The sequence below is a fragment of the Artemia sp. Qi Xiang Cuo genome, chromosome 18 (genome assembly GCF_049724085.1).
Source record: "Artemia sp. Qi Xiang Cuo chromosome 18, ASM4972408v1, whole genome shotgun sequence".
In the NCBI taxonomy this organism is placed as follows: domain Eukaryota; kingdom Metazoa; phylum Arthropoda; class Branchiopoda; order Anostraca; family Artemiidae; genus Artemia; species Artemia sp. Qi Xiang Cuo.
In genome coordinates, this window is record NC_142811.1 from 47,409,943 (window position 1) to 47,437,880 (window position 27,938).

Genomic DNA, 27,938 nt, shown 5'->3' on the forward strand with positions numbered 1-27,938 from the left:
TTCAGCCAAAAATTACTAACATTCTCTCTTTCCGTTAGATATGGCTAAATTTTGTAAAGCGGGGCCATTTTCTTAAGAAAAAAACACAGAAATAGTAAAATATATTAAATGTTCCTTAATTATCCGTGGAATAAGTCTAAAGATGAAGAATGTATGCACTCTTTCAGCTATTTAGGACTAAGTTTTGTAATAATAGACCATTTCTCTAAGATAACACACAAAAATAGAAAATATATTAAAAGTTTCCTAATTACCCTTGCAATATGATTAAAATGAAGAATTTATGCGCTCTTTCAGCTAGTTAAGACTATCTTTTGCAATACTGGACCATTTTCCTAATATAGACATGACAAAAAGCCCGCTTTTCTTGGAATTAACCGCTAGGAGCCTGCAAAGTCGGTTCACATTTTCCTAAGAAAAAACGAAAAATAGAAAATATATTCGATGTTCCTTAATTATCCATGCAATATGACTAAAACTTAAGAATTTATCCAGTCTGTCAGCTATTTAAGACTAACTTTTGTAATAATCAACCATTTCTTTACGAAAAAACACAAGAAATAGAAAAATATATTAAATGTCCCTTAATTACCCGTGCAACATGACCAAAATGAAGAATTTATGCACTCTTTCAGCAAGTTAAGACTATGTTTTGTAATAATGGACCATTTTCCTAAGAAAGACATGACAACAGGCCTGCTCTCCCTGGAACTACCTGCTAGGAGCCATACCTTTCTTTTAATTTACGCATATTTTTGTTTTTTCCATTTGTCATGTTTTTTGACGTTTTGTTTTTCCCGTTGCATAGTCTTGTCTTGAAAACGCTGTATTTTCAAAATTTCCCTAATTACATATTTGCCATAGAAACAATAATTTTTCGAAATAGACATTCTTCTGCTCCACGTTAATTATCGCAGGTGTAAGAAACATGTCATTCTAGTAAGCAAAACATAGGAAATCTTCTTGCGTATAATAGGCTGTTTCTAGAACATATTAGCAAGGACAAAATATTGGAAATAGTCTCTTGTACCTTCACGTCTAGAGCGTTGTTCTATTGGATGTAAATTGATCTTTCGAGTCCTAAAGAGGACAAACAACTACAGAAAAAAAAGAAAACCCTCTTTGAAAGAAAATAAAGAAACGTCATGAACGAAAAACGCATTGAAAGAAAAAAACACGTTGAATGTTTTGACAAAAAATAAAATCTCAAAAAAATATTATGTGGCGCTGTTGTTTGCACTTTCATTACGTAAGATGTGCGCTGTCATTACGTAAGATGTGCTCTGCCATTACGTAAGATGCGGGCTGCCATTAAGCTATTCCCAATAAATCCATTAAGTATGTGAATCTAACTCGTATAGGATTCAACTATGGGCCTTCTGAAAATCCTATAGGAATCTGCTATGGGCCTTCTGGAAATCCTATGAGATTCTACTATGGGCCTTCTGGAGGCTGAAACCCCCCACTACTTTAATTTCTGTTCGTTTTGGGTTTCATTTATTCTATAGTAGTACTTTCTGGTCGTTTTGAGTTTTAGTTATTGTAGGTTTTTATTTCTTTTGATCTTAATTCTAATATGGCCTTTACTTTCCTTTGAAAAGCCTCTCTTTCGGAAATTTTTTTTTTTAATAAAAAAAGTACAATTTAAATGGTCATTTTGGGTAATCTGTATAAAAAATTAAGCGTTAGCAGGATTTTCAAAAAAAAAAAATAATTAAAGTTAAGAAAATTGTGTCCTTGTGTGGGCTGCATCATTCCATTTATCTCAAAAGATTTAAAATCTCTATTCTATCCCTTCAACATCCCCCAAAAGGGTTCATATTGATGAATAGAACAGCTATTTATATTCCATCTCAAATTTTCGTACTATCCATTTCCATTTGCCTACGTCATCCTTATTACAAATACACCATGTATAGTCCAAATTAGCACTGGCTGTTAATCTTTTATACAATTAAAATACCACTTTACTCAGCCAAGATTGCATAATAATAGTCAATATATCAATTTAGGGGCTACTAGGACTAGGTCAAGCACACCCCCAATCAGGACCGTAGTAGTGCGCGGGAACTTTAAATGGACTAGTAAAAGCCTGACGGAAATTTCAAGACTATTAAACTACTAAAGAGAAAAACAGTAGTGGCTATCAGGACCGTCATCCTTATTTCAATGGTGAACTTTTCATTTTGATGTGACACCAGCTTTTTGGAGTCTCAGTTTTTTTTAATTACCGTGAATTTGGTTTCGCAATAATTTTTCACTTTAAAGACAAACTGAAAAAGATATTTACTGTTTCTGAATCAATCTCAAAGGAAATTTTTTTTCTCATTGGACAGTTTAAAAAAAAAAACACTTTTTTCAACTTATGGAAATTAGGGCTAATTGTTTGCTCTTTACTACTTCAACCATGAAAGAAAAGAATGTGCATGCGTTTTACCTAAACAAAATCAAGTAGATGTAGCGTATAGCAAAATCTACGACCCATTAAAACCTTAATTGTCACTGAATGTCTTATAAATCACATAAATCGCAAAAAACTACTAACCAGATTGGGCCTGGGCTATGACATCTTTCCCTTGAATGCAGGGAAGAATTGCCCTCTGCTGGATAGTTGAAGGTATTTCATAGCCAAGTGAATAGATTCCACGAAGCACTGCAGTTTTCAAGCCCATTTTATCAAAGCTATCGCAAATCTAAAATAAAACTTAAAGTATGCAATGCCATTATAAGGGGATATATAAATGTCAATTTTTTTCAGTGGCTCAAAGCTAGGACAAGCTCAACAGTACAGACTACATTACAAGACAAATAAGGTTAAAAAAATCCTAATCACCAAGTACTACTTCAAAACTACTTAATATATTTCCTTTAAATTTCATAGATAATTCACCAGGAGTTTGAGAAATTTGTTAAGAGCCTCAATTTTATTTTTTTGGAGGGAGGCGATCCCATGAGTGATGCCAAATTAATGACCACGTTCCAAGAGAATAAATTACATCATTCCTTTCCCCTTGTCGGGAGTGATCGCATCGTTTTTGGTATCTGTAACCTATGCAAAATTACAAAAGTAACATAGCTAAACATAACATACCAAGTGCAATGAGTCTATTTTTAAGAGACGTTTTAAGTAGATTAGTAATGCCTAGAAGACAAATGAATAGCCGAGACAATCAGTTGTGACAAAGACCAGTCAGAGCAGCTAGGGTAAGTGGTATTGAAAAAAATGTCCGAAGTAGGGATAAACGAAAGTGAATTAAAAAGAACTATATGGATACAATACTTGCGACAATGACATTCACAACCAGACAAAATTGAAAGTGAAGAACAAAAAATTTCTAATTGGAAGCGACAAACAAAATTAAAGCGAGTCAAAACAAAAGTGAAGAACAAAGAAATATGTGTCAAAAGACATACGACAAGAAGGAGCAGAACAAAATAAAGTTGAAAGTGAAGAAAAAAGAAATATGTGGTTAAAGGATATATCACTGCGAGAATAACAAAATATATGGTTAGAAGATAAGCAGCAGGAAGAATTACAAGTGACAACGAGAATAAGACCGTGTTAAAAATATTTTTCCTTAGAATTTTGACCTGAAAAACAATCTACATATATCAAACCATCTATGTGTTGAGAAAATTAGTTTGGAGTTTTAATTTTGGAAGCAAGTTCATATGAGTAATGAGTAATATGATCATATTTGAAGAGAATTAATTAGATAATTATCCTCCCAGGAGTGATAGGACTCTTTTTTAATCTATGATGCATGCAACATTACAAAAGGAACAAAGTTAAGCATAAGTACCAAGTGCAGTGAGTTTATTTATAAAATAGTTTTAAGTGGCTAAGCAGCTACGGCAAAGCATACTGAAAAATGTCTTAAATATTGATTTAAAAAATGAAGAAAAAGGAAATATACAGTTAGAATACAGATAAATACACAGTTATAATTTTCGACCGAAACTGCAATGAGTCATTAACAAGAGCAAAGAAAAAGGAAATTCGGAGCTAGAAGATAAGTGGCAGCAAGAATTAATCGAGTAAATAATAAAAGTGAACAACAAAAAAACATGCCATTACAATGCATGTGACAAAGAGGAGCAGAAAAAAACTAAAAATGAAAGTGACCAAAAAAGAAATATGAAGTAAATGATGCCACAGCGAGAACAAAGAAATATACGGTTGGAAGATACGTGGCTGCAAGAATTACAAGCAACAGCGAGAATCAGATTATGTCAAAAATAAAAGTTGAAAGGTAACTGGGACCCTTCAATGTTATATATATTCCCTTTGGAGCCTTTCATTATTCTTAAAGAAAGAGTGGCAAACAAAGGTGAATCATTTTGAGGTTGCTACTTACAACAACAACGAATATATACAAGCCTGCCACGCGACGAGTGCCAGGATCTAGCCTCAAAATTGGCTACATAGTTTTTGTCTTAAAACTGGTATATTGATATTTTGGCCACAAAAACGATCTAAATAGCTCAAAACCTTAAAATAGAATTTGTATTTTTCCCATGGTGGTTGTATCCAACTTTTGGTGACGCTATTACATCAAGAAGGAACTCACATTGTCTATGATTAGAAGACAAGTCACGATAAAAATAAATTTATACAAGCATGCTTCGTTCCCATTCTGGGGGCTGGCATCAAAATTGTCTACATAGTTGATTTTTAAAACTGGCATATTGGCATTTCAGGGCCAAAAATGATCTCAATAGGTCGCAACTTTAAAGAAGACCTGGAACTTGATTTTGAAGGGACCGGCTTTGCCGCCAGTCCCTGGCATGGCTACCTGGCAGACATCTAAATATTGATTCTGATTCTTTCTTGTCTTCTAACTACAGACAATTGTAATACGGCCACTCTTTTTGTAAGAGGCCAGTACCCCCACCATGCAAGAAGCCCACCATAGAAGAGGCCTACCATTCAAGAGGCCAACCATTCAAGCACACACATATTGGAGTTATCAATCCATCATATCATCTCTCTTAACGACACACGTACTCTACAAGATCTATCATTTCCTCGGAAACAATTTTTCTCGATGAGAGAAATGTTATTACCTTAAGCGCAGCCATCGGAAATCGTTTCAAGTGAACATTCTTATCTCAAGTTTTGCAACAACGATTTCTCGGAATTTTTCACTAACAGTCCCATCATTCAGAGCGGACCTTTCGTTATCTCAAGCGAATGCTTCGTTATAAGAAAACAGACACCATCGCTTTTATTTATTAAATGGATTGAACTTGATCTATTAAGATGGATTCTAACAAAAGGAATTGTAATGTTGATGAATGCTATATACAAGAAGTAAGTGATATATTTTTCATCGTATGATAAGTGGGCCGTGGGACTATTTCTAATACAGTTTCAGTTTACCAAATGAAATTTACAGTTCCCTTTAGTTAGCCAATTGTATAGTTTTAAAATAACTTTACCCTACTATTGAGCTGCTGGATTCAGTCCGTGTAATATTTACACCCCAGTCCAGTCAGGGGGGGTGGTTTAAAAAGACTATTTACTTGATTTCATGGGTTTGGACATTATATATAATCATTAGTTTCTTAAAAAGCATCTTATCCTAATAGTTATTTTTAAACTTTTGCATTCGGTCCAAGGGTTATTATTGAACCCAAGCCTAAACATAAATAATAGTAGAATATGTATTGTGAGTTTGACAGGATCCATACCCCCATTGTAAAGTATTTTTTCATATTATGAATTAGAAAAGGACATAGTATAGTAATGAACATGACAGAACCCCAAACCTGCCTCTCAAGGCCCCCCTCCATTTAGTCATAATCAAATTTTCTCCTTTGATATCATAGGCAGCGAAATAGTGCTGCCTAAGTAAAGAACAATGTTGGCACAATGAATTATGATTTTTTTTTTTCTTGGTTTTAGACCAGGGCACTTCGTATTGAAGGAGTTGTCGTAGAAACTTCGAAAAGGGCTCATTCGATGGGAAATTGAGTGGTTAGTGCCTCTTTTAATAGTCCAAAGTGATTGGAGTGCAACTAGCCCCCCCCCCCCGCACGTCCATCATTCCCCCAAACACATCCAATCAAAATTTTGAGATAGCCATTGTGTTCAGCGTAGTTGATTTCCAGATATAAAATATGTTTTTGAGAAAGTAACTCCCCCACAACCCTCAAAGCAAGGGTTTTAAGTTATGCCTTGGGGGCATATAAGAACGATGTTGGCACAATGTATTATTCATTATTATTTTTTTCCTTTAGACCAGGGCACTGCGTATCGAAGAAGTTGTCGTAGAAACTTCGAAAAGAGCCCATTTAATTGGGAATTGGAGTGGTTTGTGCCCTGTTTAGTAGTCAAAAGTGATCGGAAGGCAACTAACACCCCTTCCACACCCACCATTCCCCGGAACACATCCAATCGAAATTTTGAGATAGCCATTTTGTTCAGCGTAGTTAATTTCCATATAGAAAATATGTTTTTGAGGAGGTCACTCCCCCACAACCATCAGGGCAAGATTTTTAAGTTATGTCCTGAGGGCATATAAGAACAATGTTGGCACAAGGTATTATTTTTTTTTTTTTTCTTTAGACCAAGGCTCTTCGTATCGAAGAAGTTGTCGTAGAAACTTCGAAAAGGGCTCATTCAATTTGAAGTCGGAGTGGCTTGTGCCCTTTTTAATAGTCGAAAGTGAATGGAAGGCAACTAACACCCTTTCCATGCCCACCATTTCCCGAAACACATCCAATCAAAATTTTGAGATAGTCATTTTGTTGAGCGTAGTTGATTTCATGATAGAAATTATGTTTTTGAGGAGGATAATTCCCCACAGCCCTCAGGGCAAGGGTTGTAAGCTATGCCCTGGGGGCATATAAGGTTTTTAAAGAAAGTATTGTCATAAAAATTTCAAAAAAGGCTCATTCGATTGAAAATTCAAAGAGCTAGTGCCCCTTTTAATAGTTGAACGGGATTGGAGGGCAACTAACCCCCCTCTCACGCCCATCTTTTCCCAAAACACATCCAATCAAAATTTTAAGATAGCCATTTTGTTCAACGTAGTTGAAAATTCTGTAAATTAGGTCTTTGAGGATGACAACATCCCTACATTGCTCAGGGCAAGGGTTGTAAGTTATGTCCTGGGGGCATATAAGGTTTTTATAGAGCGTGTTGTCGTGGAAACTTCAAAAAGGGCTCATTCGATTAGACATTGAAATGGCTAGTGCCCTTTTCAATATTCGAAAGTCATTGGAAGGCAACTAACAACCCTTCCGCACCCACCATTTCCCCAAACTCATCCAATCAAAATTTTGAGATAACCTCTTTGTTCCACGTAGTTTAAAGTTCAGGAAATTATACCTATAAGCAGGACACTCCCCCCACAGTCTTCAGGGCAAGGGTTATAAGTTATGTCCTTGGGGAATATAAGTTTTTATTGAAATCTTTGTCGTAGAAACTTGAAAAAGGGCTCATTCGATTGGAAATTCAAAGGTCTAGCGCCCTTTTTGATGGTCGAAAGTGATTTGAGGACAACTAACCCCCCTTTCACGCCAACCTTTTCCCCAAACACATCCAATCAAAATTTTTAGATAGCCATTTGGTTCAGCGTAGTTGATTATCAGATGTAAATTATGTTTTTGAGGAGGAACCTCCCCCACAGCCCTCACGGCAAGGGTTGTAAGTTATTGCCTGGGGTTATATAAGGTTTTTATAGAAAGTGTTGTCGTAGAAATTTCAAAAAAGCCTCATTCGAATGGAAATTCAAAGGGCTAGTGCCCTTTTTAATAGTCGAAAGTGATTGAGGGGCAACTAACCCCCCTCTCATGCCAACCTTTTCCCCAAATACATCCAATCAAAATTTTAAGATAGCCATTTTGTTCAACGTAGTTGAAAGTTCTGCAAATTAGGTCTTTAAGGATGACAGCCCCTTCACCCCCAGAGCGCTCAGGGCAAGGGTCGTAAATTATGCTCTTGGGGCATATAAGGTTGTTATAGAATGCGATATTGTAGAAACTTCAAAAAGAGCTCATTCAACTGGAAATTGAAAGGGCTAGTGCCCTTTTTAATAGTCGAAAGTGATTTGAAGGCAACTAACACCCCTTCCACGCCCACCGTTTCTCCAAGAACATCAAATCGAAATTGATAGATAGCCATTTTGTTCCACGCATTTTAAAGTTCAGGAAATAATACCTTTGATTAGAACACTCCCCCCACAGTCTTCAGGGCAAGGTTTATAAAATATGCCTTTGGGGCATATAAGTTTTGTATTAAAATCTTTGTCGTAGGAACTTGAAAAGGGCTAATACGATTGGAAAGTCAAAGGGCTAGTGCCCTTTTTAATAGTCAAAAGTTATTGTAAGGCAACTAACACCCCTTCCCCACCTACCATTCCCCGAATCACATCCAATCAAAATTTTGAGATAGCCATATTGTTCAGCGTAGTTGATTTTCAGATAGAAAATGTGATTTTGAGGAGGTCACTCCCCCACAACCCTCAGGGCAAGGGTTTTAAGTTATGCCCTGGGGGCATATAAGAACGATGTTGGCACAACGTATTATTTTTTTTCTTTAGACCAGGGCAATTCGTATCGAAGTAGTTTTCAGAGAAACTTCGAAAAGGGCTCATTGGAAATCGGAGTGGCTTGTGCCCTTTTTAATAGTCCAAAGAGAATGGAAGGAAACTAACACCCCTTCCACGCCCACCATTTCCCGAAACACATCCAATAAAAATTTTGAGATAGCCATTTTGCTCAGCGTAGTTGATTTCCAGATAGAAATTATGTTTTTGAGGAGGACAATTCCCCACAGCCAATTCACCGTTGCCCTGAGGGATGTGGGGGGTTGTCATCCTCAAAGACCTAATTTCCAGAACTTTCAACTACGTTGATCAAAATGGCTATCTTAAAATTTTGATTGGATGTGTTTTGGGAAAAGGTGGGCGTGAGAGGGGAGTTAGTTGCCCTCCAATCTCTTTCGACTATTAGAAAGGGCATTTGCCCTTTGAATTTCCAATCAAATGAGCTTTTTTTGAAGTTTCTACGACAACTTTTTCTATAAAAAACCTTATAATCCCCAAAGGGAAAACTTACAACCCTTGCCCTGAGGGCTGTGGGGTAATGTCCTCCACAAACACATAATTTATGTCCTTTCCAATTGAATGAGCCCTTTTTGAAGTTTCTATGACAACTTCTTTGATACGAAGCTCCCTGGTCTAAAGGAAAAAAAATAATAAATATTACGCTTTCCCCGAAATATACTTACATGCCCCCAGAACGTCACCTAAAACCCTTGTTCTGAGGGCTGTGGGGGAGAGACCTCCTCAAAAACATATTTTCAATCCGGAGAGCAAATGCACGTAAAAACGTTGATATCTCAAAATTTTCATTGGATGTGTTTTGGGGATTGGTGGGCGTGGAAGGGGTGTTAGTTGCCTTCCAATCACTTTTGACTATTAAAAAGGGCACTAGTACTTTCAATTTCCAATTGAATTAGCCCTTTTTCAAGTTACTACGGCAAACATTTCAATAGAGTATAAGTTATGCCCCAAGGGCATAACTTATAACCCTTGCCCTGAAGACTGTGGAGGAGTGTTCTAATCAAAAGTATAATTTCCTGGACTTTAAATGTGTAGAAAAAAATAGAAATCTCACAATTTTGATTGGATGTTCTTGGGGAAATGGTGGGCGTGGAAGGGGTGTTAGTTGCCTTTAAATCACTTTCGACTCTTAAAAATGGCCCTAGCCCTTTCAATTTCCAATTGAATGAGCTCTTTTTGAAGTGTCTACAACATCGCTTTCTATAAAAACCTTACATGCCCCAAGAGCATAACTTAGGACCCTTGCCCTGAGGGCTCTGGGGATGGAGGGGCTGTCATCCTTAAAGACCTAATATCCAGAACTTTCAACTACGTTGAACAAAATGGCTATCTTAAATCTGGAAATCACTTGCGGAAATTAACTACATCTGGAAATCAACTACGCTGAACCAAACGGCTATCTAAAAATTTTGATTGGATGTGTTTTGGGAAAAGGTTGGCACGAGAGGGGGGTTAGTTGCCCTCAAATCACTTTCAACTATTATAATGGGCATTAGACCTTTGAGTTTCCAATCGAATGAGCCCTTTTTCAAGTTTCTACGACAAAGATTTCAATATAAACTTATATTCCCCCAGGACATAACTTATAACCCTTACCCTGAAGACTGTGCGGGGACAGTCCTGCTCAAAGGTATAATTTCCTGAACTTTAAACTGCGTGGGACGAAAAGGCTATCTCAAAATTTTGATTGGATGAGTTTGGGGAAACTGTGGGCGTGGAAGGGTTGTTAGTTACTTCCCAATCACTTTCGACTATTAGAAAGAGCACTACCCATTTAAATTTCCAATCGAATGAGCCCTTTCTGAAGTTTCTTCGACAACGCTTTCTATAAAAAGCTTATATGCCAGTAGAGATGCCTTATTGACTCCGAACGGGAGTCCAAATTTGGGCATAGAGTCCCTAGGGAGAACACGTGGTTAATGGGGTCAATGACCTAAATTTCCAAAGGTCATTAATCAAATTGTTTCCGGGGAAGTTAATTAATGTCTGACAGATGACGTCAAGTTAATTAATGTCTTTGAAGTTCGACCAGAATTGTTTCCATGGCAAAGTTTAGATCACACGTGACAGGTGATGTCAAGATTGATTGATTATGCACGAAAGGGGAATTAATTTGTTGTTTCCAAAGAGAATTATTGATTCAAAAAAGGGGAATTAATTTGTTGTTTCTAAGGGGAACGTTTTGATCTTAGCGATGAAGTGATTAGCACGCGAAAGGGTTTCCCAATAATTTCAAATGTGAAAGCACAGAGATGTCAAAAACAAAAGGAACTCACTGAAATTACGTTTAAGGATTATTTGGGAAAAACAGTTAGAGACATTTTAAAAGATGATTTTAGAAAAGGTTTTAGAAGAGAATTTGAGAGTGAAACTCTGTGATCGTTATAGTAAACAAGTTGTATTTGAACAGTGTCGTGAGGTCCTCTACACCGACCCAAAGGGCACCGATCCCCATACCCCAACCCCGAAGGAAGACCCCTGGCCCCCCAAAGGTTCCCCGGTTTCCTAGTAATTTCAAATGTGAGGTTAGGTTAGGTTAGGTTATGTTATGTTATGTTATGTAATGTTATGTTATGTTATGTTATGTTATGATATGATATGTTAAGATATGTTATGTTAGGTTAGGTTAGGTTATGTTATGTTATGTTATGTTATGTTATGTTAAGCTATGTTATGTTATGTTATGTTATGCTATGTTATGTTATGTTATGTTATGTTATGTTATTTTATGTTGTTATGTTATGTCATGTTATGCTATGTTATGTTATGCTATGTTATGTTATGCTATGTTATGCTATGATATGTTATGATATGTTATGTTATGTTATGTTATGTTATGTTCTTTTCAAAGGGCATTTCAGAGCAAGTTCACTTTCAGTAGTGTTTGGTTGTGGTTTACCTTGTCACAGTTACATTTTCTTGATTTTTCAAAGTCCATTTTGAATTTCTTTCATTCAAATGCAAGAGTTGGAATATTTCAGTAGTGTTTTGTCGTGGTTTACTTTGTCACAGTTACATTCTCTTGATTTTTCAAAGTTCATTTTGAATTTCTTTTGTTGAAATGCAAGAGTTGGATTATTTCAGTAGTGTTTTGTCGTGGTTTACCTTGTCACAGTCGCATTTTCATGATATTTCAAAGCTCATTTTGAATTTCTTTCGTTGAAATGCAAGAGTTGGAATATTTCAGTAGTGTTTGGTTGTGGTTTACCTTGTCACAGTTACATTTTCGTGATTTTTCAAATTTCATTTTGAATTTCTTTCATTGAAATGCAAGAGTTGGAATATTTCAGTAGTGTTTTGTCGTGGTTTACCTTGTCACAGTTACATTCTCTTGATTTTTCAAAGTTCATTTTGAATTTCTTTTGTTGAAATGCAAGAGTTGGATTATTTCAGTAGTGTTTTGTCGTGGTTTACCTTGTCACAGTCGCATTTTCATGATATTTCAAAGCTCATTTTGAATTTCTTTCGTTGAAATGCAAGAGTGGGATTATTTCAGTAGTGTTTTGATGTGGTTTACAGTGTCACAGTTACATTCTCTTGATTTTTCAAAGTTCATTTTGGATTTCATTCATTGAAATGCAAGAGTTGGAATATTCAGTAGTGTTTTCTCGTGGTTTACCTTACTACACTTACATTCTCTTGATTTTTCAAAGATCATTTTGGATTTCTTTCGTTGAAATGCAAGAGTTGGAATATTTCAGTAGCGTTTTGTCATGGTTTACCATGTCACAGTTACATTCTCTTGATTTTTCAAAGTTCATTTGAATTTCTTTCATTGAAATGCAAGAGTTGGAATATTTCAGTAGTGTTTTGTCGTGGTTTACCTTGTCACAGTTACATTCTCTTGATTTTTCAAAGTTCATTTTCGATTTCTTTCGTTGAAATGCAAGAGTGGGGTTATTTCAGTAGTGTTTTGTCGTGGTTTACCATGTCACAGTTACATTCTCTTGATTTTTCAAAGTTCATTTTGAATTTCTTTCGTTGAAATGAACGAGTTGGAATATTTCAGTAGTGTTTTGTCATGGTTTACCTTATCACAGTTACATTCTCTTAATTTTTCAAAAATCATTTTGAATTTCTATCGTTGAAATACAAGAGATGGAATATTTCAGTAGTGTTTTGCTGTGGTTTACCTTATCACCGTTACATTCTCTTAATTTTTCAAAGTTCATTTGAATTTCATTTATTGAAATGCAAGAGTTGGAATATTTCAGTAGTGTTTTGTCGTGGTTTACCATGTCACAGTTACATTTTCTTGATTTTTCAAAGTTTATTTTGAATTTCTTTCGTTGAAATGCATGAGTTGGATTATTTCAGTAATGTTTTGTTGTGGTTTACCTTGTCAAAGTTACATTCTCTTAATTTTTCAAAATTCATTTTGAATTTCTATCGTTGAAATGCAAGAGATGGAATATTTCAGTAGTGTTTTGTCGTGGTTTACCTTGTCACAGTTACATTCTCTTGATTTTTCAAAGTTCATTTTGGATTTCTTTCGTTGAAATGCAAGAGTTGGAATATTTAAGTAGTGTTTTGTCGTGGTTTACAATGTCACAGTTACATTCCCTTGATTTTTCAAAGTTCATTTCGAATTTATTTCATTGAAATGCAAGAGTGGGATTATTTCAGTAGTGTTTTGGTGTGGTTTACCTGTCCTCCAATTACTTTCGACTATTAAAAAGGGCACTACCCATTCCAATTTCCAATGGAATGAGCTCTTTTTGATGTTTCTAAGACAACACTTTCTTTAAAAACCTTATATGCCCCCAGGGCATAACATACAACCCTTGCCTTGAGTGCTTTGGGGGAGGGGGGGATTGTCATCCTTAAAGACCAAAGTTCCAAAACTTTCAACTACGTTGAACAAAATGGTTATCTAAAACTTTTGATTGTATGTTTTGGGGAAAAGGCTGGCGTGAGAGGGAGGTTAGTTGCCCTTCAATCACTTTCGAGTATTAAAATTGGCACTACCCCTTTGAATTTCTTATCGAAAGCGCCCTTTTTCAAGTTTCTATGACAAAGCTTTCAATAAAAACCTTATATGCTCCCAGTGTAAAACTTATAACCCTTGCCCTGAGGACTCTGAGGGAATTATCATCCTCAAAAACCTAATTTGCAGAATTTTTAACTTCGTTGAACAAAATGACTATCTAAAATTTTTAATTGTATGTTTTTGGATAAATGGTGGGCGTGGAAGGGGTGTTAGCTCCCTTCCAATCACTTTCGACTATTAAAAAGGGCACTAGCCATTTCAATTTCCAATCGAATGAGCCCCTTTTAAAGTTTGTACGACAATGATTTCTTTGAAAACCTTATATGCCCTCAGGGCATAACTTATAACCCTTGTTCTGAATGCTGTTGGGCGTGGGGGGGGGGAGCTTGTCATCCTCAAAGACCTAATTTTCAGAACTTTCCACTAGGTTGAATAAAATGGCTATCTCAAAATTTTGATTGGATGTGTTTGGGGAAAAGTTGGGCGTGAGAGGGAGGTTAGTTGCCCTCCAATCAGTTTCGACTAGCCTATTCAAAAGGCCACTCACCCTTTCTATTTCCAATCGAATGAGCCTTTTTTTGAAGTTTTTACGACAACGCTTTCTATAAAAATCTTATATGCCCCCAGGGCATAACTTACAACCCCTGCCCTGAGGGCTGTGGGGGTGTATCCTCCTCAAAACATAATTTCTATTTGGAAATCATTTACGCTGAACAAAATGCATATCTCAAAATGATGAGTGGATGTGTTTGGGGAAGTGGCGGGCATGAGAAGGGGGTTAGTTGCCTTCCAATCATTTCCAACTATTAGAAGGGCACTAGCCACTCCAATTTCAAATTAAATGAGCCCTTTTCGAAGTTTGTACGACGACTCCTTCGATACGAAGTGCCCTGGTCTAAAACCCAAAAAAAAACTAATACATCGTGTCAACATCGTTCTTTACTTAGGCAGCGCTATTGCGCTACCTATGATGATAGAGATGTTCATTTGGAAAAGGCAATGGAATTTGCAAAAGTTTGGGTGATGAGATGGACATTCCGTTAGCCAAACAAAGAAATATTAGAAGAAATAAACTGATGCCCGGAGTAAAAGCTGTAGACGAGCCTCTAATTTTGGAAGAAAAACTAACAATATCGATGCTAGAGTGCATTGACACGTTTCAACAAGAAATCAACACGCGTTACCAAGGCATGGAAGGATTATCACTTTGGTTTGCTATCTTGGAGACTGGGAACTTGCTAAAGAGTTCAGAAACAGAAGATCTAAAATTAGTGGGCTGTTTAGTTGAAAATTACGAAGAAATATCTTCAGGAGACATGATAAATGAAATCCCACGTCTGAGGAGGTTTTTACAAGTGGCAAATTTTCCTGAAAAATGGCTCTGAAGTGGAGTTCTTGAGACTACTGAAGTCTATAATTGAATATGAGCTTCCAGACTCTGTTCCTAATCTAACTTTAGCATTAAGGTTTTACCTGACACAATATGTCTCTGTTGCTTCTTGCAAGAGGAGTTTATCTAAACTCAAACTTATTAAAAGTTTTTTCAGATCTACTATGAGCTTAGCTCGACTATCGAGCTTAGCCATGCTATCTCGGCTGTCCTCTGCCAAAACCGAGTATCTACACAAAAATTCGATTTTGAGTTAAGGATGGACCTCCCCTAATCTTAACACGGCGAATCCAGTGGTGAAGTCCGACTTTTTCTATCTGCTATAGTTGCTGAGATACCCCCTATTATCTATTTTGATAAAAACGTATTTTGCTGGTTTTCCACAGCCAAAACCTAGTACGCCCATACTAAAATTGTAAAACCTAGTAACTACATCCAGCAGGAAAATGGGTGGAAAAATCAAGCATCTGCGGCAAAAACTGAGCAGGCGAAACCAAGTGTCTATAGATCTTGCGAAACAACAGTAACCTATCAGCAAAATCACCACATTTTCCTGTTTACTTTTTGGCTAGACCAATAATGAAGTCTGAAGAATAATGAAGGGTTTTAGTAATAGTAGAGAAGAAGTGCTTGTAATACTGGCAGTGTAAATAGAAAAGGAAACAGCTGAAAAGGGAAATGCCGAGTAAGTAGAACTTGTATTTTTGTGTCTCTCTGAACCTGACTTACAGGGGGGCTACAATATTCACAGGTTCAATTTATGTAGTCCCAGTTAGAATGAAATACGCACTTCAAGTGCAGGACCAGGCTTATAAATAATTATTTACTCTACAACCCTGGAACCAAATGGATGTCTTCCATTCAGTATTTCTTGAGATATTTCAAGATATTGAACCTTTGAAGCATATTTAGCCATTGTAGCCTTCCTGTAGCAGACCAGACCTTGATAAAAAGAGTGTTCTAATTTATGTCGGGTAAGATATATAAAAAGGAGTGTTACCAAGACCTTTGGTCTCGGGTATCTCGTGAAATCGTGTGGGTATTACAATCTCATCCCTAATCGTTACAAACTACATTGTCGAGTTTATCCTACGAAAAACTGGTTCACATTCCATCTCCAGATTCGATTGTTTTCATTTTGTGGGCTACTCAAAGATTTCTTCCGTTTTTTGTTTTCAGCAATTCGGGGTTGCTGTTGCGCTAAGCTGGAATCATCGTATGTTCAGTCTATAATTTGCTCCAGTAAGGTCTTACTCTTTTCATTAGTTGGGGAATTTCTGATCAATCTCGCCAGATGTCACAATATTTGCCCTCCTGCACAACATTTGTATCCCAAACCGCAAAGGTTTGAATCCTGTCGGCAAAAAATATCTGCATTAGACAATGTAAAAGACAAATTATGAATTTCCTATTTCAGGCTTGGTCATGCAGCTGCAGGCACTGATGCAGTCATTGGACAACCTATTGCTGTAAGAAGCTCAGCTGAGCTGACGATAGCTTACGAAGATACCCAGACTGACAAAGACCCTACTGTTAATGAATCTAAACTTCTAGTGTTTCATGAACTACGGTCGTTATTCACTGATGATGTCTCTGAACTAGAGCCATTTGTGCCATTTGACATGCAATGCAGTAGAGTGACCGAAAAAAAGACACTGGGACCAGAAAAGAAATCTGGGAAAGCTTTTGGAAAGGAGGCTACTGTTCAGAAACTGTTCATGAATACTTTTGGGTTTAAATTGGATTCTTACCTAACTGAATTGAGCAAGAAGATGAAAACTGGTCTAGTTGGCGAGCATATAATGGATTTGAGGGGTAGGCAGAGTCCTCACAACAAGCTACCACCAGAATTAGTTGAAAATGTGAAAAATCATATCATTTCTTTTGGACCCTCTACGCCACACTACCGTCGCAAAAACGTACCAAACATCAGATATCTGCCATCTTCTTTGACGGTTGATCTGATGCATCAGGACTTCATTACTATGAATCCAGAACCAGTTGTGTTGCACGACACTTACAGATGTCAGTTAAAAGAAATGAACATTTCGTTAAAGATACCAGCGTACAATGTTTGTCCTGAGTGTGAAAAGTACAATCTCATGGAGAACGATGATAGCAGCACAGAAAACAGCAATGATGAAGGTGTTAATGGAGAATTTGAACCTTCAACTGCTGCTACAAAAAAGACTGCATGATGCTGATGTTTCCAGGCAAAACTGGCAAGAACACATTGAACAGGCAGGGAAGGCTAAACATGCCTATCAACGTGACGCAGCCGAATGTGGAGAAACTGGAATATGTGTATTCGCAGTTGACTTGCAAAAAGTGATTCTGTCTCCCAAGACGCTGGGGAACAAAGAATCAATATTTCCTTAGTCATCTTGTTGTCTTCAATGAAACATTCGCACTTGCTGATCAATATGATGCAGCGTCTGTAGGAAAAGGCCATTCTTTTTGTGTGCTGTGACACGAAGCTTTGAGAGGCAGGGGTGCCAAAGTGATAGTGGATTCTGTTTATACTGTAGTTACAACAGAGAGAGATGTCCAGGAATTCATATTCTGGATGGACAATTGTTCAAATCAGAATAAGAACTGTGTGCTTTTTACTTCTCTTGTGATTATGGCCAACACAGAAGGAGGGCCCAAGAGGACAACGCTAAAACCGACAAAAGGTCACACGCACAATGCAGAAGACGGCATACAAGGCAACATTGAAACAAAAATGAAAAAAGTGGATGCCATGACTTCCCTGACTTTGTTGAGTGTGTTGCAAACTGCAGGAAGAGAGTTTCTGTAATACCTTACCTTAACTACCGTCTCACTTCAGAGCGAAATAAGGTCCAATGCTGGATCTGTTCGGCTACGTTGTTGAGAAGGCAGTTAAAACACATTTTACACAAAACATAAAAAGAACAGGGTTGTGACTTTGTTTACTGCCCAGTGAAACGCCTTACGACTAAGAGTGTGCTAGGATAGATGCAATCTAAGCCCACTTGGTAACGGTGGCCACCGATAGGTAAGATCAAGGGGACCATTTTTCTGTAGTTTAGAGTAGACACCGCCGCACAACGTCAATTTCTGATAGAGTATGTGCGTTGGTTGGTATGACAAGCGGCATCAGCATCCTAGCACAACTCTGTTGTATGTACACATATATCAATCACTATTTATGAGACAACGTTGATGGGCAGCTCCAGTTGTATCTTGAAGGTTCGGCTTCCCATTCTTTGTCGAGTCTCCTTTTAAAAACTTCGGCTCATGTTGAATACACTGTCTCCTTGCTTAAACAGTTCCAATCATTAATGACCATTAATACAGCTAAAGGATTTGAGGGATTGGTAATCCAAGAAAAGAAACCCTGGTAAAGTGGATTCATCCCTACTAAAGCTACAGTCAATTTTTGCAGCTACCTTTCAAAAGGTGTTCCGCGGTATAAAATTCCTCCAAGATTTCGACGAAGAGGAAAAGCAATGCTTGTTTCTTCAGAAGAAATTCAATATCAAGCAGCTTCCCGAGCCCAGCTCTGTTCCGAGGGGTGTTCAAAGCCAGAAAAAAGTTTCAACTGTTAACAAGCTGTGTCCGATGAAGCCAGCAAATCTAAAGAAATTTTGGAAGGAGCTTCCGGTTTTCGACGAAAGCCTAGATCTCATCAAGGATAAACACGACCCATACAAAGAATAAACTTCTCTGATAAGCTATGTGTTCAGTTCTACGTTCTTTTTATTCAAAGTAGCAATTTATCTTCATTTTTACTTCAAGATCTCTATTTAAAATAAAATTTGGTGTAGATACTAGATTTGGCGGGGGAATACTCAGTTTCTAGCAAAGAAAACCTCTGCCAAAACCTAGTATCTACATTTACTGAAGTTTTAGAAGAAAAGTGTGCAAAAAAATGCTTCTCACTTCTAAGTCGAGTCCGGAATACCTACTGACGAAGTAATATATATATATATATATATATATATATATATATATATATATATATATATATATATATATATATATATATATATATATATATATATATATATATATATATATATATATATATATATATATATAGCATTCAATCACCTGGGTGTTTGAAATCAAAGTACAATAAAACATGGATAACCCTATAGTAAAATACGAAAGCTAGAACCATTCTTGTATTTCCTCTTAAAACGTTTGTAATAAAAGCCCCTCCCCATTTTAGCCTTACTTAATGTAAGCCACGAATAAATGGTGTTGTTTGATATTGTAATAATAATGCTAATATGTATAAAAAAGTTTTATTTTGCTTAAATTTATGTAAGTTATTTACATTAAAATATTTACATACCAATGTTGTACAGCGCGCAATTTACTTTTCCTGTCACTCTAACTTAAATACTTCAAATAGCTTTTTTTAATTGTATGTTTCCACCATAAGCAAATATAACTCAGCAATGTTTAAATGCTTTTTTTTGGGAGGGGATGGGGTGACAAGTTGAAATTATTCCATTTATAATACTAAGGGGAAATTTAAACTATATTAAAAGACGCTATGTGCATACACACTTCCAAAATAGCGTAGCTCTTGAACTGATTTGGGTATTCAGTTGGAACTTTCAGATAATGCTTAGAGGGGAAGATCATCACACCAAAAGGCAACATGTGCACACAACTACTAATACTACTGTTGCTTCTATATTTATTACTGCTACTGCTACTACTACTGCTACTACTACTATTACACCACTACTACTACTACTACTACTACTACTACACCTAGTACTACTACTTCTATTCAACTACTTGTAAGGTTAAGAGCATTGAGATGAAAGTTTCAAGAAATATTTGAAGATACAGGTTATAAAAAGAATATATCAGCAGTGGCAAAGCAATGTCTAATTATATTAAGTTGAAACTTCCAGGAGTTGATGAGAGGGATGTTTTACTGACCAAAAGGTAATATGTTAATGCTATTGTTGCTAGTAGTACTGCCGCTATTCAATACTATTACTATTAAAATCAATACAGCGGGCTCACGCTATTAACAAAATTCCTGTTTATGAAGTTATTCACAGCATAAAGTCTTCTGGCGATAAGCTGTTTGTTCAGTTTAGTCAATCTGCAGCAAAGATTTTTATTTATGTGGTTCCAACCGTATTGAATAGCTGTGACTTCATGATGCGCGAAAAGAAATGTCATGATATTGTTAAGGGGGTGCCCGCTAATTATGATGCGATGATTTTTAAGGAATTTAAAGGAAAATCCCTGGCTGTGAAAATTACCTTTGCTGATGCTGTAGCCCAGAGTAATAGCCTACGACTCTGGCTCAAGGTGGGTTATGAATCCTTCTGGGTCTCTGAATTCCTGCGCCCACCCCGTTGCTGTCATAATTGTCAATCTCCCAACCACATGAAATCCAAATGCGATAAGCCAACAAAATACAGCCACTGTGTCGGCTCTCATGGATCATCCTCTGATTCCGCTGTGTTTTTGATCCAAAATGCACTAATTGTGAGGGTAGTCACGTATCGTATAACCTTAAATGTCGTGTTCTGCGTGATGTCCTGAACAAAAGTGGGATTTGGAAATGACTGTCGAATTGTCCGTCTCAATCTGCTCTTTTAATATCAATGGCACGAAAGATAAATTTGGCTCATTAAATCAAAAAATGAATTATTTTGACATTTTGGTCTTGCAAGAACATTTACTTCCTGACATCTTCATTAACTTTCTACGAAGAAGCAGCCACTATATTGTGTTTTACCATCAATGTCCGCCAAACAAAAGGCCGACCCTCCGGGGGCCTTGCATGTGTTATCAAACAATTAGCTTCTCCTTTGTCACCTGTCTTATTTCAATTCTCTGATAGTATTATGGCAAAACGGCTTGATCACCTTCTATTTATAAATGTATATCTTCCTTACGATCAGAAACGTCTAGCTTCACTTACTAGGTTTTCTAATGCCTGCTCATCCCTTAAAACTCTGTTATGCAATATTGAAAAACATGGGTATCGGTGGCTAGTGATAGGTCACTTCAACAGTGATATTCATAGCTCCTCTACTCGTATCAACTTAGTTTTAGATTCGCTTCCAATTGGTTACCGCATTGTACCGAAAGCTCTCAATTGCAGTTATATTCATAATAGTGGTACTGCATCCAATATTGATCATTGTATCTGCTCCGTCGATGTTCCCTGCTCTATCGTTAATGCTGACGAAGGCGAATGTGATTTTGACCACCTACCCCATTCCCTTACTGGTACATTAACCGCTGATCCATCTAATTATTCTTGTTCAACTATTTATAAGAAATAGTGCATGAAACGAGAGTGGAGCGAAGCCAATTAGCCTTTATATATTTCTACCCTAACAGCTCTGTTGTCCTGCATCAATGTCCCTTTTAATTTACTGTGTGCAAGTGTTTATTTGCCACAAGCGAGAATGCAACTAAATGTTTATTACCTTTGCTTAGTTGAGGGCCTAAAACACGCTGAAAATAGGGCTGTCCCTCCTGTCTGGGTTAAACTCAAAACGCGAAGTTCAATTTGGAAAGAAGACCCGGGTCTTAAAGCCGTCAAAAATCGTACTAATCTCTGACTTATCATCTAGATTGCGTATGGGCGGCCCTTGCGAGGCAAGTGTTCAATATAAAAAGTAAGAAATCGAGTGTTATTGAAAGGATTAGCGCTCACCATTGACGTTCTGATCCTCCAGCACTAGTCGCTCAGCTTCAGTTACTTTTTCAGTTCTGTTTATGTTTGTCAATGGTGTCTGATTCCTTTTTTTGCGGAACGGTAACTTTGATTCTTAAACGTGGAAAAGACCATTCTGATTGCTGTTCATATAGGCCCATCACTTGCTTGTAATATTAGTAATATTTTTGAATATGTTCTACTCCCATATATTATTGAACGAACTGCAAAAGACTCAAACCAATTTGGGCTTCAACCTCGTATTGGGTGCCAACACGTGCATAAGGTTTTAGCCTCAATTCTTTAAGAGGCCCAGTCGAAAGGTCATGAATTACATTTTTAAGCTTTGAATTCGTCTAAAGCTTTCGATAGTATTTGCCATGTACCTGTGTGGCACTCTTTGTCAGAGTTTGGAGTGAACCCTTCTGTCATATATAAGCTTAAATTTTGGTATAATAATTCGTTTCTTCGTTTAAAATCCGATACAGGGTACTACGTTACTATACCAGTTCAATCTGGAGTACGATAGGGTGGAGTGCTATCACCTTAACTATTTAATGTTTGCATTCAAAATGTGTTATTAGGAATCAAGCCCACGTATTTTTATGATTTATTTGATGTGTCCTATATTCCGTATGCGGACGACCTGCTAGTTTTAAGTCGAACCAAGTATATTTTGGCATTTTCTGTGCAACTTACTTCTATGATGTTTCGAGATGCTGGTCTGTTTTGAATGTTGATAAATGCGAATATTTAGTTTTCAATCCCAAATCATCAGCTCATAATTTGTCCTGTGGATATATAATTTGTCCAAAAATTTGCAATGGTGCGAGTTTACGGTGGTTAGGAATTAGTATTTGTTCTACACTCCCTTTTTTACGACTTCAGATTCTGAGAGATGTTAAAGAAAAGTTGAAGATTTGATATGCAAAAATTGTATCTAACTGTTGAAAATATTCACGCTGAGCTTTAGCTAAAATGTATTCCACATATTGTGACCATTCCTGTCTTGTTTTTAAGTGGAATGTATTCGTTATTGAATAAGAATGATTTGCGCCAGATCCGTATTGCTTATTTTAGATATTACACATTTTTGCTGTACCTCATATCGTAAAACGCGTATTATTGAGAAGTATGGTGCTACCGACATTATCCAATCGTTTGAATTTCTTAGTACTAATTTAAAAATACATGACTTTGTGTCACTAGGCCCAAAGCATAATATTATCCGTGTGTTTTTGTGATTAGGATTTAAGTTATGTTTGTTTCTGTGTATTTGATTTGTCTTCCTTTTAAGTGCAATTTAATCCGCTAGTTTTGTATAAAAGTGGGTCATAAATAAATTATTATTATTATACTAATACGGTGAAGACTACTAACTATGCCTAAGGGTATGAAGGTAAAATTTTCAAGGAATTTTGAGGGGGGAAGGTGAACTGAATCACAACTGTATGCAGGTTGTCAAAAGGGTGTAACAGCAACATCTCAGGAACAGTTTGGTGTATGAAGTTGAAACTAACAGGGCTTGTTGTGAAGGATGTTGAACTAACAAAAAGAAAATATTTGCATCCTAATGCTACTGCTTCTATTCATATTACTACTACTGGTACTATTATTACTGCTTCTGTTACTACTACTGCCACAAAAGTGTAGGCTACTATAATAGGCTACTATATATTCTACTGTTACTACTACTACTACTACTGCTATTAAAACTACGAATATTAAGGCAAAAATTTGGGATATATAGAAGCTGTGTGGAACTAATTTGAAACACACTATGCCTACACAGGTTGTCAAGAGGATGTATCAGCAACGCTCCGGGAACAGTTGATGGTATTAAGCTGAAACTTTTGCGTGTGTTGAAGGGGGTGTTGAAAAAACCAAAGATGCTTTGTGCACACTGCTACTAATGCCGCTACAGCTGTTGCTACAACGCAAGCTAAGGGTATTAGGGTGAAGCTTTTAAGGAATAATTTTTGTGTATATTGAACTAAATCAAAACAAACTATAAGCATGTGGACTTTCGAAAAGGTGACAAAGCAATATCTGAAGAACAACTTATATTATTAAGTTAGACCTTTAAGCGTAGGTTTTGGGGAATTTTGAACTAGCCAGAAGGTACTATGTGCATACTTTTAATAACTACCTCTACAGTTAATATAACTAATGGCACTAAGGGTATTAAGCTAAAACTTTTAGGGAACATTTCGGAGAGGAGTTTCATTTAAACGAAAAAACTGTTTGGATGCAGGTTTTCAAAAGGGAATAAAAGCAATATCATGGGCAAGACCACTCTAAAACAGCTAAAAATATCATTAAAAATTTTAAAGGAGCTTATCGATTAAAAATTAATAGTTCTGGTGTCCTTTTTAAGAGTAAAATCAGATTTGAGGGCTGCAGCCCTTTCATTTTCCAAACACATACAGTCAAATGTACAGTCCATTTCGTTCAGCATAGAAGAACGGTCCAGTAACAATGTCTTTAGGGATATTGGGTATGTAATTATACTTAAAAAAAAAATGCTGCTTTAAACTTTATTAAAAGGAATTGTGTTTATGGTTGCCAATGCGATACCTCAGCTATGGATCAAGAACGACTGGGGGTATTAAGCTGAAACGTTTGTGGCTACTACTATTACTACTTCTGCTGTTACAATTTGATTAAATAAAAAGAGTGTAAGTGTATCAAGGTTGTTCAAGAGCATAAATAGACTTTTCGGGAAATCATATTAAGTTTGATTTTTCATGTCAACTTCAGGAGTTATAACATTAAATTAAAAACTACTGTTTGAGTCAGGATTAAAATTGCTGAAAAAGTTTCTCGAACACACAAATAGTAACCCAAACTATGGATTCTTATAAAAAACTGACAAGATATAAAATGTTATGGTTTTCCACTAAAAAAAACGAACAGAATTCACTAAAAAAGAATAAAAACAGAGTTCAACAAAACAGAATCTCAATAAAAACGAACATAATTTAATTTAAAAAACATTTTCCACAAAAAAAGTTTTCAAAGAAAAGTAAAGAGCTCCATTAAGCCAAAAATTAGCAGAAATAAAGTCAAATAATCATGCAAGCATAAAACTACCACAAATCATCCAATAAATAAATAAAATTCAAAACAACCAGAAATTATAATAAATAGCCGAGCCAAACTCAAAATGAGCAGAAATTAATAGAATGAGTAGGGCAGAAAACCCTTACGCCTTCTCAAGACCAGAACATTATCTGCACTTTACTGAAAACAAAATACGTTTTAATTGTTTTCACTTCTTTAACTTTCATAAATAAAAAATTATCAAAACTTTAAGGGATAAATATCCGTATATGTCAATTAAACTGAAATTCCACGGTTATTGGTTTTTTTTTTTGTTTTTTGTTTTTTCAATAAAGTGCAAATTATGTTCTGGTCTTGAGAAGCCACGGGGGTAATCAGGCATACTCATGTTATTAATGTTATTAATTTCTGCTCATTTCAGGATTGAATCAGAGTTTTCATTCAGAGTTCAAAGCGATAACACCTATCTAAAAACAGATATTTTTTCGAACATAATCAAATTAGTAAGTTTCGCAATCTAATCTCAGTGAAGTAAAAGAACATTTATTTCATAACGAAATTGGAACGTTTTACGAGCACCATCAGATTAGTAAGTTGTGCAATCTAATTTACTGTGGTACAGTGAAGATCAATATATGCAATAGTAATAGCTATAGTAATTACATTTGAGTGAAAAAGGATTATAATTGCGCAACGTTTGGATTATAAAACTTGGAATATAAAGGATTATAAACAGCACGTTTTTTGGATTTTTGGGGGGTAGTCAAACTCCCCCCTTGCGAGTAAGTTTCGTTTAATGTTTTGAATTATCATTATGCTCTTGCCCGAGTAACAGCATAGTTCACACGAGGGTGCTGGTTATCAGTGTTCAGTGGCAGATTTGGATTACTTCACGGATTTTCGAAGCCCATATTCCCCTGTTGCCGCTTCTATCACCCAAGTTTGATATTTAGCCATTATTGAGGCGTACCTGTCCTGGTTATATTTTTAGCCGTGCTAATAATTAACGGCCAAAGCCAACAGTACGTTAAAATTAGAGTGAGTAAAGAAATAATTGATCTATTTGAAGTGGTCGAAGTCTCTTTACTTTAATTGGTATGGGTCGTAATCGCAAACGTAATCGTCCCGCTGGGGACTCAGAAAACCTGTTGAATTCTACGGCTAATAGTACCGAAAGTTCTATCACCCAAATTACCGTGGAAACTTTATCACATAATTTTAATAAAGTACTTGAAGCTGTCCAAGAAAATGGTAGAAAACTAGACATGGTGAACGATAAGTTAAAAACACTAGACGATCGTGTTTCCAAATTAGAGGTGACCCAGTCTGATCAGTGTTCTCAAGTTGCTATTCATGATAGTAGACTTGAAGTTCTAACAAATGAGAACTCATCTTTGAAATCACAATTATCAGTTCTTGTTGATGAGGCTAAGGTCCAGGGAAATGCAGTTTTGGAAATGTCAGATAGGCTTGTTAAACTGGAAATTGAATAGAGGAGTAAAAACATAATTGTTTGGAATGCAGGTTGCAAAAGTGAAAATGTTGCTGTTGCTTTGTTCCAGGATATTGTTAAAGTGGGTTTAGAACAGCCTACAGTACCACAATTCAAAGTTATTCAGTGTAAGAAGGATGCCAAATTTTTTAAAGTTGAACTAAGTGACAAGGAAACAAAAATTGGTTTATTATGCTGTGCAAAAAAACTAAAGAATAAGAATATTGGCCCATTCAAGAAAGTGTTTCTTAGTGATGATGCTACCCCTGAGTTACGTCGGGCTAGAAAAATTTTATTTAATAAGCGAGCCCAGTTACGAGATGCAGGTTTTGATGCATGGGTTTCTAAATCTTTCCCACCTTGTGTTCAATTCAAACGCCCTGATGGATCGATCGCTAAGTATTTTCAGAATGATGTAATTACTGAACTTGCTAGACCGGTTATTAGCAATGACTATGGAGGGCGTAGTCAAAAAGGTCGACTCGGAAAGCAGAAGTGAATGTTTTGCTTGTTTGTTGTTAATCAAGGAAAATTATATTTGTTTTTATAGTTTGTGATGTAAGGTTAAGTAATTTAATTGGTTGTTAGAGTTTAGATTGGATACCCTCTGTGTGATTATGTTGTGCTCTTTGATGATTAATAATGATTGTTTTCTTCGCTTGCCTTTATTTAGAATTTATACCTTATTTCTTTTGGTGTTTTATCTTTTCATTTTATCTTTTGATTATTTTTGTTTCATTTTTTGTTGTGAGTATTGAGAGAGTATCTTTAATCGTGACTTGTACATGCCCTATTCGTCACCAAAGGCCATTTTGATCTTTAATCGATAGTGGTTAGAGATCTTGTTCTACCTCTGGGGGCTTGTATCATAATGGATTTAGAAAATAAGAAGGTTAATTTTTATAATTATTTTAATGAATGTATTAATAAAAATTTGGACTTTGTGGTTCCAGCTTTTAACCCCCTTGAGGATTCTAAATTTGTTTTTAGTTATGATTGTCATAATGTTGAGTATCGGCATGGTGGATCGGAAGATTTTGGGATTTTTCTTTTGAATTGTCAGGGCCTAAATACGACATTTGATTTTTTAGCGAATCTAGGTAAACGTAATCTTTTCCATGTGTTTGCTTTGACGGAGACCTGGTTGAAGGACCACAATTCTGCTCTTTTAGATATACCTGGATATACTTTGTTTATTCGGATCCGGGAGTTACGTCAACACGGGGGCCTTGCGGCTTATGTTCGTGAAGATCTCCATGTTAGAGTCCGAGATGATCTAAGTGAATATAAGGAAATGGTGTGTGAAACACTAGTATTACATGCTAAATTGAATAATGTTGATACATATTTAGGAATTGTATATAGGCCTCCTTCTGGTTCTATTCAAGAATGTTTTGAGAATCTTCATGAACAGCTGGCAAAAGTACAAATTAGTAATAACCCTTGTTTTGTTCTAGGCGACTTTAATATTAACATGCTGGATATGGAGTCTTCTGTGACTTCTCAGTTATTAAATTTGTGTATGTCTTATGGGCTGTTCCCAACGATTAATATCCCAACTAGAGTTTCTAGGACGTCTGCAAAACTTTTGGATAATGTTTTTTCCAATTCACCTTTTAGATAGCCACGAGTTCTTGTAAATGTGGAATTTGACCACTTTGGTGTTTTTGCAGATTTTGAGGTATCTATCTCTAAGCGAGAAACTCCTGAACGGAGTAAAAGAGTTGTAGTTTTTGACCGTAGTGCCCTATTGAAACTAA

General features: G+C 36.3%; 1 protein-coding gene across 1 annotated transcript in view; it reads right to left on the bottom strand.

Annotated features, from left to right (window-relative positions):
* The window catches only part of LOC148941575 (eukaryotic initiation factor 4A-I-like), a 450,045-nt gene that overhangs the window by 261,902 nt on the left and 160,205 nt on the right, over positions 1-27,938 (bottom strand). Inside the window, exon 4 of the mRNA XM_089104411.1 lies at positions 2,546-2,693. Within this exon, the coding sequence (XP_088960537.1) occupies positions 2,546-2,693 (148 nt within the window). The remainder of the gene's footprint in view (positions 1-2,545; positions 2,694-27,938) is intronic.